Source organism: Watersipora subatra, chromosome 3 (genome assembly GCF_963576615.1).
Source record: "Watersipora subatra chromosome 3, tzWatSuba1.1, whole genome shotgun sequence".
Taxonomy (NCBI): domain Eukaryota; kingdom Metazoa; phylum Bryozoa; class Gymnolaemata; order Cheilostomatida; family Watersiporidae; genus Watersipora; species Watersipora subatra.
In genome coordinates, this window is record NC_088710.1 from 48,680,452 (window position 1) to 48,698,332 (window position 17,881).

At 37.2% G+C, this 17,881-nt stretch overlaps 1 protein-coding gene across 2 annotated transcripts; it reads right to left on the reverse strand.

The window, feature by feature from the left end:
• Positions 1-426: 426 nt before the first annotated feature.
• Positions 427-17,767, reverse strand: LOC137391868 (electrogenic aspartate/glutamate antiporter SLC25A12, mitochondrial-like). 2 transcript variants are annotated; one of them, XM_068078414.1, is made up of 18 exons: positions 17,613-17,767; positions 16,456-16,542; positions 15,874-15,933; positions 14,339-14,481; positions 12,097-12,212; positions 11,170-11,309; positions 10,618-10,764; positions 9,488-9,623; positions 9,304-9,397; positions 8,961-9,045; positions 7,086-7,194; positions 6,777-6,982; positions 6,507-6,587; positions 6,177-6,317; positions 4,524-4,662; positions 2,712-2,870; positions 1,529-1,619; positions 427-1,022 (listed from the first exon to the last, which is right to left on the reverse strand). In XM_068078414.1, exons 1-18 carry the CDS (start codon positions 17,643-17,645, stop codon positions 872-874), a joined length of 2,118 nt encoding a protein of 705 aa, XP_067934515.1. In that variant the 5' UTR covers positions 17,646-17,767; the 3' UTR covers positions 427-871. The 2 variants fall into 2 exon arrangements, with proteins under 2 accessions (XP_067934515.1, XP_067934514.1); XM_068078413.1 differs by having other exon boundaries at positions 15,874-15,936.
• Positions 17,768-17,881: the final 114 nt, after the last annotated feature.

Genomic DNA, 17,881 nt, shown 5'->3' on the forward strand with positions numbered 1-17,881 from the left:
AGGATAAGTTTCTGAGAGTCATCTACCCCAAATTGCAAATGAATAACATCTAGTGTCTTCCCAATGATGCGGCACATTTTTAGTTTTGAGACTGTTTGGTCAATTTATAGAACTGAAGAATAAATAAACATTGATTAATATTACAAACTCAAGGTTCATATCGTGTAGCAGGTCCTGCTTTCGAGTGAAGAATGTATATTTACGCAGTGTATTTTACGAGCTGCAAGAAAAGCTTGGCCATGTTGGCATCGATATTAATGTGCGGCCTATCACTAGGACCAGTTTGGAACACAAGTATTGTAGCACATACTTATGAAAATTTGCAGTGCTGTTAAGCTATAACATCGAAAATAGTCTATTCAACGTTCACCAAGCAGATTGTTAATCTTGCATCCAGCCTGGCATACAGTAACAAGGCAAAAGTAGTTACCATGGCAACAAAATAAGAATATTATATATTAATGCAAGGATAGTGAAACAATGAACCAGGCATCCAGGGAATAACCATCTGAACCATGAAGAAGTGTGCAATGTATAAAAATATACCATTTGCTGAGGACAAATGGTCAAAAATTTATATTTTGCCTAGTTTAGATTTGTAAAACAAACTGCAATGATTGCCTTATAAAAACTGTCAGCTGTTACAAACAAGACAAACTAAGACAATGTACGTTCTTACAGAAATATAAAACAAAGTCATGCCGCCATATTATTTGAGCTGGGAGCTGCCAGAAAACAAAATCCCTACAGCATCATACAAAAATAATGGCTGACAGGTTTATAATGAGATACCTAGCCTCTAACAATTGTTTTCCATTGGTAATTCTGGTACATTTTTTGAGCATTCAGGCTGACAACCTCCGACACACACCTATGATGATTTATACTTTGGGAAGCACAGACCAAACCTTGTCTCAATTCCCTCAAAAGTCGGACGCACAAACTTGTAGCCTCCGATATGGTCAGGATTGGGTGGCACATAGTCTTCAATCGAGTGTCCAGTTGTAGAACCTTCTGGCTTTCTAAAAGTGACCAAGGAAATAAACTTCAGGGTTGACCACAATATTCTGGACTGATTCCAAGAAAATTTACCTTAATCATAAAGCAGCATAAAACTAGAGAAATCATAATGTGTACACGAGATAGTTGCCGTTTTTTATGTTCTTACAACTAGGACCTATTGCCAGTTTGAAATAAACAAGGATTCGATTTGCAGAGAATAGTATGCATGGAATGATTTTGAGCTGAAGTTGTGCGCTAGAATGACATTCGCGTTTCAAAGTATTAGTGTATTATTACTACTACTACCAAGTAATAACAAAACAGTAAACTTATTAAAAAAGTTGCACAATTTGTTGTTTCCTTCTCTGGTGGTATGGATGTATTAGTACCACAGCCTTGAAGAATTTACAAGTGTAATAAATTAGGGCAGCAAATATTTGAGCAAAATATATTTTGCCAATACAATTGTTCCACAAAGACTTTCTGTAAGTAAAAACAAGTCATTAATAAAGTTAACCCAACTTACCTTCCACCAAAATCAACATAGAAAAGTCTATGCAACATCTCGTAGGTTACTAAGGTGACAGCAAACTGGGGAGAGGACCTGAAAACTCGAGCTACAATTATAAAACTACAGTCAGTGCAAACCCCAAATATTATTAAGAAACAGTCGAATGACAATAGCTATAATAAATCTTTGGTCAATCTGACATTACTGAGGTTATCACATCCCTTCCACAATTTGTATAGAGTACATCAAGAAGCAGATGCATTATACATTTGGCATCCCTACAATATAAAATAATCCATTCCAGGAACGTTTACTTTAAAGGGATTTTACATTATACGAACAGTAAAATACATTTAAACTGCCTAATCCATTCCAAAATCCTTCCAAACTTACCCCTTTCGTCATACATAAAGAAAAAACCAGACTTGACTTTTTAATTTGTTGACTGAACCGTAATTAAAGTATTATTAGTTTGCATCGACAACTTCTCTTCTTTTTCTGATCAACTTCACTGATTTTATAGTGATAATTTCACAAAAGTCGATGAGGAACGCAAATCTTCGATGTCCATTTACTATTTGTTTCTTTTTTCTAGAAAAAAAGTCTATTTTACCTAGTAAAACTAATAATAAATACTTTATAGGTATGCAAAAAATCAAAACAAAATATATTTTTACTATAAAAAGAGCGGTTCGTCATGTTTGTATCCAGGGGTCAAGGTTAGAATAACTTTCGACGATACTCCAACATTCAAATTGGTGGACAGACGCTGTAACACCTGCACCAATCAATCGCCTTCAAGTTATTTATGAACAATTGTGCACCTACCTATTCTGTCAACACATCTGACAATCTGTCATGACGAACTAAATTGTCATGGAAGTTGTATATATAATAGATATAACACTATAGGTACGTCGAGGTTTCTCACGAGTGTCGCAAGATATGTTACCATTCAAATCAAATTTGAGAACTTGCACCGACTTGACAATTTACATTATTTGAAATTTTTTACATAGTGTGAAGCAAAAACTTGGCATAAAATTTTCACGTTATCTGGAATTCACGTTATAGGAAGTATATGTTATAGGAGCATCTACTGTACGCGTATACCAAAGATAGATTCACAAGCACCGGATGCTGCACAAGAGGAGCACAAAAAGATACTGTAGCTAAAAAGCTAAAATATAAGACATACCAGTAGTTCCCTTCCAGAATGCCCTACCACCTTCCTCTTTCAGAATAGTTCTAAAGCAGTGGATCACTCCATTGTATGTGCTCTGACCCTTTCTAGCTGCTACCTGCAGCCGTGTCTTGATCACATCTGCTGGTGTCACTAGTGAGGCAGCAGGAGCGCCTGCAAAACATTATGATGCAGAAAGAACCTCGATAAACAATAAGGAGCCAACCAGATCTCTTACTGTATTATCTCGTTCTACAGAAGAACATTTTCTTATGGTTTTATTGAGCCGTGTTCATGTTAACTAATCTGTTAGTACCTTCTTATGCAGCAGTCTTTTATAGCTAACCATAAAATTTTAGGTCATTGCAACCATTAGTACATGCTTGCTTGGTCATAACTTAAAAAGTATCTGTGGTTTCAGCCAGTCAGTTAATAATTGTTTCAATTGTTTTAATATTGTTCAATAAAAATTTGAATTTAAAAGCATGACTGAAGCTGCGTTCACACCAGCCGGTTTCATGCTTATTGTCCGAACGATTTGGCCACTACCAGAAAATCACCCATGTGAAAAAAGTAAACGAGCTTAAGACCGATTCTCTCCAGAGAAATTTTATTGGGCTGTGTCCAGTCGGTGGATAATTCGAAACTGATTTTCAATTTGAGTAGCCAATGAAATCACTCTTCACTGCGAATCGCACATTATCATTTAAAGTGAATGCCATATTTGTTTTCACATTTGTGCACATTTTTTGCCATGGAGTAATAATTCTGTTGATAACACCTTTAAAGGGTGTTATCAACCAAATTATCATTATAGCAACGGCATGATAATTGAAGCATCTGCTTCAATTATCATGCTGTTGCTATAATGATTGAAGTAGATGCTGTTCGCAAAATATCATCCTCCTACAGTTATCCATTATTAGTGATGAACTGGGCAATGCAAAATAATTGGTAAATTTGCTAAAAACACCCACAAGAAACTTTGTCAGAAACAGCCAAGAAAATGTAAATCTCCACTCACTAAAATTATGTCAACTAAAGTTCTCTGACGCAAATAAAAAATAACAAAATCGCCCACTCTCAGTCCAAACCCGTCCTAGTGTAAATGGAAAAAATCAGGCTGATAACTCCCACAAAATCATTTAGATATCCTCCACAAAAACTCTGCTTGCAAATTGGCAGGCGTGAACGCAGCTTGACATTCAGAGGTAACTGTAATCTATATGCCATAGTAGATTCCAATCACATAAAATGCATCAATGCTGAAGATACCTACACTAATTCACGACTTACCTTTCAAGTGGGTATTTACAGATGATTAGCCAAAAAACGTAATAAAATGTGTTTAAAAACGAATACCTCTCATATTAACTGTTACCGTAAAACCTTTAATTGAATGTCACCTCTATTTGAACGCCACCTCTATTTAAAGGCCACCACTATTTGAACGCCACCTCTATTTGAACACCACCTCTAATTGAATGCCACCTTTATTTGAGCGCCACCTCTATTTGAACGCCACCTCTATTTGAACGCCACCTCTATTTGACCGCCACTAGGAGAGAAGGATTGAAAAATAGATCGCCACCCATTTGAACGCCACCTCCAATTGACCACCACCATAGAGATAGGGTTGAAAAATAGAGTGCCATATACCATATTAATAAAAAATAATATGGTGATTGCCCTCCAAAATAATGTGTACAACATTACCTACTAAAAAAAGCTCAGTTCATTCTCTATAATTACCAACTAATAGACAGCCAAAAACTGTATTCCTGAGTAGCTTACTAGAAGGAAACTGATCACAATAGCATGATATACCTGCAATAAAAGCAGAAACAAGAAGAGTGAGAGGCGAGTTGTAACCTGACGAGTCAGCAGAATACTTCTTCAAGTTAGCATAGGCTGGGAAGTATATAGCCGAGAATGGGATATCACGCAAGAGACACGCTCTTGCCCCCTAAATAAATAAAAAATATAACATACTTGATAAATTTATTGTAGTCAAAAAGTCAAGACACGGACAAGAAGACAAGCTCTTGCTTGTGATGACTCTCTGACACGCTAAAGTGGCACAGGCAACACATTATATTCCAAAACAATCCAAATGAGGACCTATGAGAACTTGCAGCTTGCAAACATATGACAAAGCCTGCTGACAAGCTTTCCACCGCGCAATGGAACACAAGAAAAAGTATTTGTTGTTTTTAGGATCCAAAACCTTTAAATTTCTAAACTTAGCTATAGACAAACCAAATTACAGCGAATTACAGGAATTAGTCTACAAATGCGCAAAACATGATATAACAAATTAAAGCTCTTCGACACACTCCCATCAACTACCCATCATTCCCTTTACTGAAAATACTAAGGGTGCCTTCAAATTCCCTATGCGTGTGCCAAAGAGTGAGTGTAGGAAAAGGTTGAATACGTGGCAAGTATTGGTTTAGCCCTAGATGTATTCGTAAACGTGGAGTTATCTTCTACACGCCACATTCAGAGATATGTGTCTGAAACAGTAATTACTTTCACAAATCAATCCGGTAAATGCATTTTGTGCCAAATCCGGTAAATGCACCTTATACCAATGGGGTTTGCTATAAGGTGTTTGGTTGTTGTAGCCTACAAATGTAACTATTTATAGGGATCACAGCTTTTGATGAGGCAAACATCCACCATAAATGACGGGCCACCTGACTCGGGTACTATGAGCCCTGACATACACCGATCAAAGCCAAAAATTATCACAAAGGTGTGATGCCCTGGGATGATTTGTCGGTGTTGAGTTGCCGCTGTGAAACATGGAGTTGAAAAGCTTCTGATCTGTTTATGATTCAAAATATGTCTTTGCAAAGATTACACCAAACCAACTCAAACTCTGACTATGTAAAATAGGTCACCCTTTTTAGCCAATGAAATACAACATCGATATCCATTCCATTCGCTTGTACTTCCGGCACTATTAACATTGCGAGATGTGGTCAACTCCATGCTGTACTCTATCAGAGACAGCGGTTAACACCAAACAAACACAGTATGCAGCCTTCCACCGATCATGCGCCGGCGACTGGGAAAAAACAGTTTTTACAACCATTTTTCCTTTTACCCCAAACAGACTTTGTCGGCACAGAAGCAACTCCAATAAATCGTCCTGGTGTGAACGCACCTTTCTTTTTCTACTATTGTGAGGGATTAGTTATTAGAATACATGCGCCTCACGTGTACCCAATTGCACATTCTCTACAACTATGGAATCTGAAAGCATACTCATTGTTATGTGAGAAACCAACAGTGTCAGCTTGTTTCTCCAAATAATCATCACTTTGGTTCATTACAACACAATGGCAAAATCATTTTAAGCAAGGGTATGGTATAAAAATTACAATGGCCACTTACCGATTAGACCAACAGGAGCTGTATAGAGTACATTGTCCAATTTGTATATATAAATGCCAAATAGTACTACGAACAAACCTTGTAGAGCCCCAGTAGTCCAAGTTCTCTAATGACATTGATGGCACTAGGCCGGGCAACACCAGGCACCTCTCCTGCGACCTGCAGCCGAATCTTTACTATTTCTAGTGGGTTGGTAAATAAAACCTGAGAACCACCAGCCTATGAACAGTAAACAACGCATTTGAATGCCATAATCTACAACACAAACGCTGTACCTGCATTGCGATCTAGAGAATACACTATTGTTGGTCTAAAATTTCACAACCTATTGAACTAAGATCAGTCCTTCAGAAAGCTAAGATGATGCATCTAGAATGACTAATATGTCTGGTTATATACAATACATACACAACCACCAGCAACACACTCAGCCCACAGAGGCAAACTTCCATCCTTTCTTGCCAGCTTTCCCCTCATCAAGTCGTTCATCTGTAAAACATTTAGACGACATGTGGTGCCATAAAGTCATAATTGCACGATCTGAGAACAATGTGTAGAGTGGGACAAAATAAAAGAAATTAAAAAAATATTAATGGGTGAAGCTATTGCCATTTTATCTGCACCAATGTCTAAAAAGCTAAAGAATAATCAGTGAAACTATAAAACATGAGAAAATACCGTGAGCTTGATGGCTTTTTCAGGAGCGACGCCAACAAGTTGGGGCCCGAGGCCGCGATATAAACCTCCAACGCCCTCAAACCTCAGCACCTTCTTGAAGCAATCCCAGCTGTTCTTGTACATCAATTCCCCTACCAATGATGTCCTCTGGTTCTGCATTCGAGTCTTGACCAAGTCGATAGGATAAACCGCCGTCGCCCCAGTCGCTGGAAGACGCATACATGAGTTCAAGCTCATCCTAATTAACTGTCAGTGTGAAATTGAGCAAGACAGAGTGATATACTTGGCGTAAATTTAAATGGAGCTTACCTCCAGCGACAGCACCTAATGCAAATCTATAGATGTTTTCTAAAATCTGCATGAACACGCTCTGTTTATGGTGCGCATCATCCGCTTCTTTCCTGTCAGATATGGTTTTCTACAAGAGCACAACCACCCTTACTGTCCTCGCAAATTAGATTATTTTTGGCGAACCAATGCGAAGTCATTTCAGAGTTTCGCAACATGAAACATATGTCAGATTTTTGTTGAATGAAAACAATAGAGTCGAAATATATGTTTTAATTGCATATTTGCACTGGTCACAAACTCTAGATAAAAATAACAAAACTTTGCTTATTTCTGGTGATTTCCAGCACAGCAGCCTTACATAAAACAACATGTCATATTTTTTATAGGGTTGCTATAATTTTGCGCACCTCAGTACGCAGGGGCGACAACTTACATACACTAATTTAACCCTTTAACATGTGCTTTTCTACAAGAGCAGGTGCAAATCTTGTGCCAGTCCTAAAGATCAGACAAGCACTGTTATTTCTGCATGCACAGCAATCAACCCTACGCCAGCCTCCTACACCCAACTAGCCCTATCAGATGTGTATCTCTGCTAGCACAGCTAGCATCCTAGTTTAGCTTCATAACCATATTAACCTTGTTAGACTTCCGGTTCTGTAAAACAACATGCTTGTATTAGCCATATGCACCGTATCAACCGTTTCCTGCGATCTGCTATTGTTTTGCTGAAAGATCGATGATAGTGATAGTATAAATGCAGAAGCTAGCCAAGAAGCTTGTAGTTTAATTTAACAACTTTTTAATCTAAACATGGCTTTTTCCAACCAAAAATAAATGTCTCTAGAGAAACCATTATAATGACACTGCAATAAATTGCAAGAAAACATGAAATCAAGTGGTAAAGAAGGATTACTACAGTAATCAAACATAAACATACAATTTTTGATATAAAGTACATCATAAAACTTGAGCAAATATTTGTCTTGACATATCAAGTAACATCCAACATATGAATACTCTTAAAACAGATTTATAAGTAAAAGTAAGAGAAAGTGGAAATTTACAAAAAAGCGAAAGTAAACAAAAACTAATTTGAATTGAACTATATATAATGTAAATCACATTAATTTACACAGTGTATTCGTATCACCCACTCTGCTACAGAACATATGCATTGCCCATATTTGTATCACCCACTCCGCTACAGAACATATGCATGGCCCATATTTGTATCACCCACTCTGCTACAGAACATATGCATTGCCCATATTTGTATCACCCACTCTGCTACAGAACATATGCATTGCCAAATCTCTACACTTCCGTTCAAGTGCATCTGAGGTAAAGCAATACGAAAAATATTGCATATGATGTATTTTTAATGCTACATCTAATTTCTTGCAGTATTAACCGTTGCTTTGTGAACTTTAAAAGAAGGAAATAAAACACAATGTAATATAATAAGAATATTTGTTCCAGCATCTGATAGTATTGACACGCAAAGCAATTATCAGAAAACATTCACTTTGTGTGTTGAGGTTAAGCTTTAACAGATACGTATAGCATTCTTGATTGTCATTAACTAAGTTATGTGGACATCATGACATGAATATTTAAGAATAAAACATAACGAATAACAGCTTGACACTTTGACACTTGTAATACAAACTTCACTGACTAATTTCGACTGTCTATGAGACGGGGAAATAATTCCTTATCATATTACAATACTTTGTTATTATTAGCAATTAGGAGTAAACAAATAACAATATTTTGATGATGCGGATAATCAACTATAATTTACAATATTTTTACAAATATTTGCAGATAGCGATTTTCCTGACTTTTAAAGCAGGTGTAACTTCTGAGGTAGGTATTTAGTGGACTTACACTGAGTGTGATGGACTGCAATGAGTAAGGCATCTTATCAACATCTAATGGAGCAACAGCTTCCAGGTCGTGGTACACAAGCTTTCTGGTAAAATAGCAAATAGTGCATTGAATATTATGAAATTTCTCATTATGTAGCAGTATAACACGACTATGCAATACGATACCGCAGCCTGTAACTGCTCATCCAATGACAACCAAAATTGCATATTACCTCAACAGGAGCAGACAGATTTACTAAACCAGAAAAAAAAACCATGAAAAAGGAGCGAGACACGCAACTGCGAGAAACAAGATGATAACGTTGAGAAACATGAAATGGGGTAAAAGTGATTGTAACTACCCATTCTTGTGCATAAGGTCTGTGAGCTGATAGAGTATCATGACTTCCAGAGGGGTAACTTGTGTGAAATTTTGAGCACTTCTCATAAATTCTCCTGCAAAACAGCAAACATGGTAATCCTGCATCGTATCTCACAAGCCACCAAACTGGACAATGGCTGCAGAGATAGCTCTCACAAACTTACCTTGAGTGATCTCCCTGTCTTTACTTTTATCAGTCATGTGAAGATAAATCTTCTTAATGAGCTCCATATTACTAAGCAGAGAAATGAAGCCCCTGAAGTAAGGGTATGTGATCCACTCGGAGTCGTTCTCTCCCAACTAAAACACAACTAGCTATAAATAGTAAATCACTATTATAAAAGCCAGAGCCTTAATAAAAATAAGGCTGTTGAAGAAAGGAGAGTCGTAGACGCATAATCACATGAAAGTTAGTTATAGAGCACGATGTATGATTTTAAGTTGCTCGGAACTCGGAGGTTTTAATCAAAAAAAGTTTACTGTAAAATCTCTATTTGAGCGCTACCTTTATTAGAACCCCACCTGTAAGAAAACACTCCTACAGGGCTAGGGTTGAAAAATAACCACCACAGCGCTCAAAAGGATGTTTTTAAGGTAAGGGAAATTGCAATAAACAAGAGATTAATGCTACGCAGGACTTTTAGAAATAAAGAACCGCACTCGACCAAATAGTAAACATAGTTTCTTTCATAATACGATAATAGAGTTATACACTTCAACATGATCTATTGTACAACCACTAGTATAGTATATTGCTTGTATGTAGCCTCAAATTTACCAGAGACCTAAACCTGGTTTTTGGTCCCCTGAATTAGCAACATCATGGCATTTGCCTCTCAGTAGAGGTCTTAGCAGGAATTCTCACAAGAATTTCGAACAAACAAGTCAGAGCTGTGACACTCTTTGATGAGACAGAGAGACTTTAAAAGCCAGCATGAATCTTTAGTCTTAAAAATGAAAGTAATTTGATTGTCACTCAGTGTAGTAGATGGGAGGTGGTACAGAAGAATAGTTAAATACAGTAAGCTCAGCTTTTCGACGCAGCAGATAATTTTACAGAACAAATACATGTACAGCCAAACCTCCTCTTACGATCATTTAACATACAAACTTTTTGACATACGACACAAACCTAGAGCAATTATATGCACCAATATACAGTACAATTTCGACCATATGATATCGACAACTTCTTAGAACGTTGCACTTTTGTAAATCAGTAGATGTATACACAATTCTCCTTGACATAGCTTGGTATCACAATGCTCTAATACCATTAAACAGCACTCCTTACCAAAGGAAGGCTAGCCTCTACATAGGTAGAGAGCAGATGCGGACAAATGTTGACCAATATCTTTTTTAGATCTTTAAGAGAGATCCGCCCACTTTTATTCTTGTCAAACTTCCTGAAGGCCTGCAGAGCGTGCTCCTCGTGGTACTCCTACAGCATGCATGTAATATACATCCTGGTACTCCTACAGCATGCATGTGATATACACCGTGGTACTCCTACAGCATGCATGTAGTATACAGTGATATTTAGGTTCAACATTCATACGAACAATTTAGTGTCTGTCTGTTCGTCTCATCAGGCTTTAAGAAGAAAACTCCAGCTTCTCATGCAGATACAACTCAGACATGTGAAAAACAGACTAGGTTAACAAATTCACATGGTAATAGTTTTCGCTGCCAGCAGATCTGCAGACTGGTAGTCTACTAGCTGAGCTAGCAATCATGATAGTAAAAAATTGTCTGTATGTAATCTGCGCTATCCAAAAACAAATTGAAATCACATGGGCTGTTAAAGGCTTGGAGACAAACACTATGCCACGCAGCCAATACCTACCAGAAGAACCTGAGTGAACTCGCTGTAGGTGATGGCTCTGTCTCTGTTCACACCAAAGTGCAACCGTACAAAGTCTGTGTCAAAATTAAACTTGACGAATTTGTTTATCTCTGTATGCTCGAGAGTTCGTCGGAATTCATCTGAAGGACATAGAACAGGCCTAGTCAGAAGCCTGTAGTACAAAGCCTGGCCAGCCCAGCTCATGGAATATAGCTTGTAACCATGGCAAAATAGCAACCTTTAGGGATGATTATGACGAGTCATTTTCTAATGTTTGATGCACAACTTCAAAACAACGCGAGTCACAAGGAAAATAGAAGATAAATCCAAAACTTTATAATCGTGATCTTTAGTTATTATTATTGTCTTGTTTTATGGGCTGGCAATAGATAACTTCCCAAATTAATACATCATAAAATGAGGAGTTTTTTGAGAACCTCATTCTCATTCATTATCTATCCTCTTTATCCATGGAAACACAAGAGATTGTAACATTTTTCGACTGTTTCAACAACATCGACTGTAATTGTTTGTGCAAACTGGGAACGCTGAACTCCACAGACGGCCTTGAGATTAAAATTTTAATGGAAACCATAGTCTGTCTAAACCGGTAAGACAAATAGCAGATGGGTAGAGCTAAGAGGACATAGCCCTTGGGCACTAGCGGCTGCTACTTGAATTGAAATATTTGAGATCGCAGATAGTGTAAATACTTGTCACTAAGACTGGAGCCAAGATGCAATAAAAGTTCTTGGGACTGATAATCATTATGTAAACAAAATCGGCTATCAAAAGTACACCGATGCTCTTATCGGATAAAAAGCTATCAAACGGAAGCAGGTACCGTGCATGTTGACATCATGACATAAGCTTATCCTATTTACAACATAGAGAGTTAACAGGCTTCATATGTAGGCACGACCTTACCGAAAGATAGAGTGCCATTTGAGTTTCTGTCAAAAATATGGAAAGCGACTCTGTACAAAGCGTCAGGCTGACAGAGGATGCCCTCAAAATTCTGGAAATCATCGAAACTGATATATCTGAAACAAACAAACATTGACAACATAATCCTAAGCAGCTGCCGGCCCCAGCTGCTCATTTGCTGAGACTGCAACATTGTCTGAATAAATACGCACGTCATTGTAGTTTATGTATTTGCAAAATAACAAATTAATAAAATATTATTAATTTTCAAGTTTCTTTCAATTTAAGCAAAGGGACAGGATACTTAGAGCCAGAAGATGACAAGAAGCAAATTGCTATAATAATAATAATGTATCTTGTGTCTGGTACATGTATACACAAAAGGTAATATTTTAGAGTAATATATGTTTAACTATTACATTTTAACCTCCTGACGATCTTTGGTACACTTAGTGCACCATCGCTGTATCATACTATACAAATTATTGCTCCGTCATCAAAATCAGTGACAAAACTCGATATAAGGCTAAATACTGTGGCTGCAATGTGTTATCACTTGCTCCGACTCTCACACCCTATGTCTCTTTTCATGAGTCCAAAACCATGCAGACTTTAATATTCAGTAGCAAACTAGAGCGAGCGCCGCAGCAGTGTCATAAATACAATGCTAGAGCAAACAAAATGTGAACCAGGTTAGAAGTTCATTGACCAACAAATAGAGGTTGAAGCATGAGTAGATGCAGACTATACAGTAGGTCTACCGACAGTATTGCAATGTGACGTTATGAATGCAGAGGGTTCACTGTCATATATGAGTTCATGTACAACTGCCATACATTAAAATGCCGTGTTATGCGATCATACGCATTTTTACAATCAAATGAGGAGGATTTTAATTTGAACCAAAATCCAAGTGGCTCAACCACACAACAGTTGAACACACTCTAATACAATTCTGTTAAAAATGTTATTTTAAATCGACTATTATTTGAAGACTGCGCAATAGGAGCTGTGATGCTGCCATTATCGACTATGACACAATAACTAGATTAGTTCTATACAGCTAGACATGATTTCACACTCATATACGTTTTTTATCCTCGCAATAAAACTTCAGATTAAAAAGTTTTGCATCAAAGCCAAACTATATTACTGTGCAGAAATCCTACATGATGTTAAAGTTTTACCAAGAGTAGGGAACAACACATCATCTTTGATGAACAGACTTGGGATTCACGAATGAAATCCGAAAGTGCTTATTATGTTCAAAAACTTATTTAAGCCTGTTTTCTAACGATGCAATGATAACATATTCAGGAAATAAAATATTTTTCCTGATGTTTACCGGATCTGATAACAAGCATAGCTTACTTATTGTTGTCTGTCTACATGTAAACATTAAGCTTTTGTCTGCTTCATCCTCCTTAATGATATTTAAACAGAGCAATAAAAATGATGCATTCAGGCAGCAATGACGAGAATAAGCCACTCCCGACATTCTAACCAGTTACTAGTAGCTGATGCAGCAGCTTCAAACAAGCTCCAAGTGACAATCATAGATTGAGGACCCCTCATGCTGCATTGAAGGCAGGCAGTAGGCAAGATAGCTTATCAAACGCATTCAACAGTGCCCGACCGACTTCTTTAGAAAGACTTCTAATTTTTCACGCATCATTAAGGCCAACAGAATACTATCATTATTAGAAAATAGGTTGAAGAGAAATAGTTTGCTACATGTGAGTGAAGTGTGTACACACCTTAGTTTTTAATGCTATGCGACAGTTTTGTCAGCATTTTTGTTTGGGATAGCAACTGCAAAGAAGCATATTAATCCATCAGAGGAAATAAAGGTTCTCCTTTACTGTATCGCCTCCCCTGGGAATTGAGCTATATTCGCACAACTCGAGATTCTGAATACTATTTTGAAACAAGTGGCCAGTTTAGTACTGTACAGTGATGCCAATGGTGAGACTGTTGTGATGGTGTTCAAAGCTGTAAACAAAAGATTTTCTTAGGAGCCTAGGCAAAGCTATAAGCTGCCCTGCTCCAATTGTTCTGTGTGACAGTGGTACTGCCCTGCGCGAAAGCGCATGCCTGGGATCGCCTACAATAGCTACATATTTCTACAAAAAAACTCTAAATATTTTTTGAACTGGAAATAATGTGTAGCGCCCATAGACCTTGATGACATTAACAATTGCTTTTGAAGCATTATTAAATTTTGGACTGTGGGACTACCTACCCAGTACACAATGAATCCACAGTCCTTCCTAGAATCTGAAGCGTTTCTGTGTTGTAACCGTCATCGGTGAGTAATCCTAGATACTTTTGTATGAAGTCAGCATAGGTCATAACCCTTTCACCATCCACAACTCGAGAGGCATACTGCAACGAAAGCACATCTGCAGGCTAATTTCTTCTCAATTTCAGTTCAATTTGAATTAAAGGCTTCATAACTGCACAGCTAGGGTAGTTAGATAATGTAGGTAAAATTGGAAACCTTTACTATAATAAAAGGCCTGTATCTCTGCAGCCATGGTTGGATGTTGGAGAAAATATTGCACCACAGAGGATTTGAACTCGCAACATCCAGCTTGCTAAACCACCAATCTAACACCTACACCAATCAACCACCTTTTAACACTTAGGAATAACTGCACAGATACTTATTATCTGCGCTGTTTCAGTCACGCTTGACGATCTCTTATGGTGCACGGAGCAGTCAGGGGACCAGCCTTATAATTTTAGGGTTAGTCATTTTTTATATTTTTCTCAAAACATTTATTGATGATATTTCCTTGTTTAACAAATAGTAAATAACTGCAAAGCTCCATCTTCTTGAGTGAATATGTGACAGCAGAGAAACACTTGAATGCTCTAAATATCGATAGTTGATGGAAATCTTTAGCATCAGATACACCAACAATAAGAACTTGCCTAAGCCTTTATCATAACACCCATATTAGATGGACTATAAAATGACATATCTTCAATCACCGATGCTTTCTTAAACGCTGTCTTAAACAAATCAAACTCTATCAAGTTTAGAAACAATTTCATTCATTTCAAAAGAGCATAAAATAGGCCTTCGCGCAATGGTGTTACTGTTCAGCTCACCGACAATAATTAATGCAGTACAAACAGAGTTGGCCTTATAGGTATATTTTGGCACAGCGATCGATCATGCGGCGACAAACCCATTGAAGAAATAGAAATGAGTGGCACAAAGCATGCACGCAGCAATAACACAAACCTATTCTTATTCATAGCCATATCATTTATACACCCGTGATCATTGGCTAATACGAATTCAGTATCGTGTTACCATGGCAAAATCTCTTAATGAAATGTACTCACCCGGCAATTGTATAATTATTATCTCAAAAATTGCTTTGTGATGGGTGCAACTGCTGCCCTAATGAACAAAGCAGGGACTAGACCATACCACGTGCCAAGTTGGCAACCAGTTGGGAAACAACATTTCTGCAGGTATTAAAAGGTTGTAAAACTTAGCTATTCAAGTGGTGCAATCTACCTCTGTAACAGCCTTCTTCATTTTATACCCTTAATAATTTTGATACCAATATTCAAAAAAGGCTAACAGATTAATTATAGGTAAGCAGCAAATCGACATAAATGTCTAAAATTTGCTACAGCTTGAAACAAAAAATTGGGATGAAATTGTATCCAACATATCAAAACCACGCTAAAAACATAGCTAAAACAAGCAACATTCTCAGGTAAAAGTAGTAAAAAATAAAAATTGAAAATACTCACCCTGCTAAAGACCTCTTTGAGATTCTCCACATTCGCTCTGCTCATATGCGAGGTTGGCAGCTGCTGACAAACAAATGAGCTATGTGAAGTGACAGCAGAAGTATAACTCGTTCCCAATATTAGACAATAAAAGGCCATAAAGAAACAGTCTAAACGACTACTAGCTTGTCCAGTCAAATAATGATGAAATAGTGGTGAAAATTGACTAAAAACTACTGTTTCCCTTGCACACCGCAGGGACAAAATCTTTCAATCAATTAAATTCATAAACATCCACAATAGACTTGCTCACAACTGACAAAGCAAAAGAGGCTGGAATGTGTGCGTCTCAGTTTTTGCATATTAGTATTTACAAATTCACAAGAACAAAACCAGTTGAACCAGCCACATTCTTGTGTTTCAAACTGAAAACTAGGAAAAAGCAGTAATAGAGTGAAAGCACGTCAAGCAACCAATGCAACAAATACTATGCTATTCAAATTAAAATGTGCATGTTTTAGGAACAGACAGCGCTGCAAAAAGCGAATGAAGTTATAATACAAGCTAGCACAGACTCATGTGATTAGAAAGCGAGCTACTCACTGGTAGATGGCCAGTATCACACTTGGCATGATCAAACTGGAAACTGAGAAGCCGATGATGCTGCTGCCAAGAGTCAGCAGGTAAGGACTGCAAGTTATAGTTTAGTAAACCATATGTAGCCAATAAGTGCAAAGCGTTAAAAGAAACAGGTGATACAAGGACTTGACAAATACACACACATGCAGGGACACACACTCAACTTTTAGGCGTTGCATGTTACCATGATTTATTTTCTGACATTACATGTTAAGCTACATACTCCATAACCTTAAGCTTTCAGATTGAAAGTTAATATATTCTGTGTTAAATCGATTTATGGCCATAATAACATTATGGGACGAAGTTAAGTAAGAATTTATCAAAAAGAAAGTTGTCTATAGAAACACCATATCGCAACAACACAATGTGAAATCATGAAACAGTGCAGCAAGTTAAGTATTATAGCGTGATAAGCAAAGGTAGTAATACAAGTTTTAAAAAACATTATTCTATAACCATAAGTAGATATAAGACTTGATGTTTCACTGCAATACTGAAGTGAAACATCAAGTCTTTTAAGTAAGACTTGTAAGTAAGTCTTCAAGTAATTTCGGACAAAACATGCTTCCTTTCTGGCAATTCGATTTCTGGCAATTCTGGCAATTCTGGCAATTCGATGGCAATCGTTGGTAATTTGATTGCAACAGAAACTGGCAAAAAAGTTTTCTGAGCCAAGAGCTAGCAAGAATTTACAAATAACTGCTCTTTTGTCCAACGTATATTTGACGGAACCAGTTTTTATTGTAGTACAATATTAGTTTGACTGCACACTATGTAAAATACATCATTGAAAGTGTTTTAAAAAAACCAATATTGTCACTAATACAAAACGTATATTATTAGTTGACTGTATATTGCATTGATACAGCCTTCTAAAGACGACAACCAAGGAAAGTACGAAACGAAATTTTTAGCACGATCCGATTCCCACAATGAGTTTAAAGAGCTACTAAAAATTAATCGACCAGTTATTAAGACTTGTGCAAACTGTCTGCAAATAGTCTGTGCGATAAGATAAATTTTATGTTTGCTAGAGCGCCCGCGGGATTCTCCCTAACCTCTATAAAAATAAATATTATACGCTGTATGTAGCAATACACAAATAACAGAATACATACATGAAAGTCATGATGATGGTCACTATCAGCCATTGTGCATTAGCAGACCATACAAAAATTGAAACAGTTGTTGAATTTCGTTGGTTACTACATCAAGCTCGCCACATGATGGTACAAATTATTCTGCTTGCGTGTGCATGCCGGCTTCGCGACAAATCCTGATGGTGTGAGCCACACAATGATCAATTTTGAGAGACTCGTTGAATGTTTCATTAAAATCGTAAGAAGAGGTCATGGAACTTTATGGCCAATCACGTCTATTTGTCAAC

Excerpts from the sequence above, each read along its gene's own strand:
- LOC137391868 (XM_068078413.1), bottom strand. The coding sequence starts at position 17,645 with ATGGCTGATAGTGACCATCATCATGACTTTCAT. Across the intron at positions 12,213-14,338 it reads GTGGATTCATTGTGTACTGG|ATATATCAGTTTCGATGATT; the intron begins GTAGGTAGTCCC and ends TGTTTGTTTCAG. Across the intron at positions 2,871-4,523 it reads TGTTTCTGCTTTTATTGCAG|GCGCTCCTGCTGCCTCACTA; the intron begins GTATATCATGCT and ends AATGTTTTGCAG.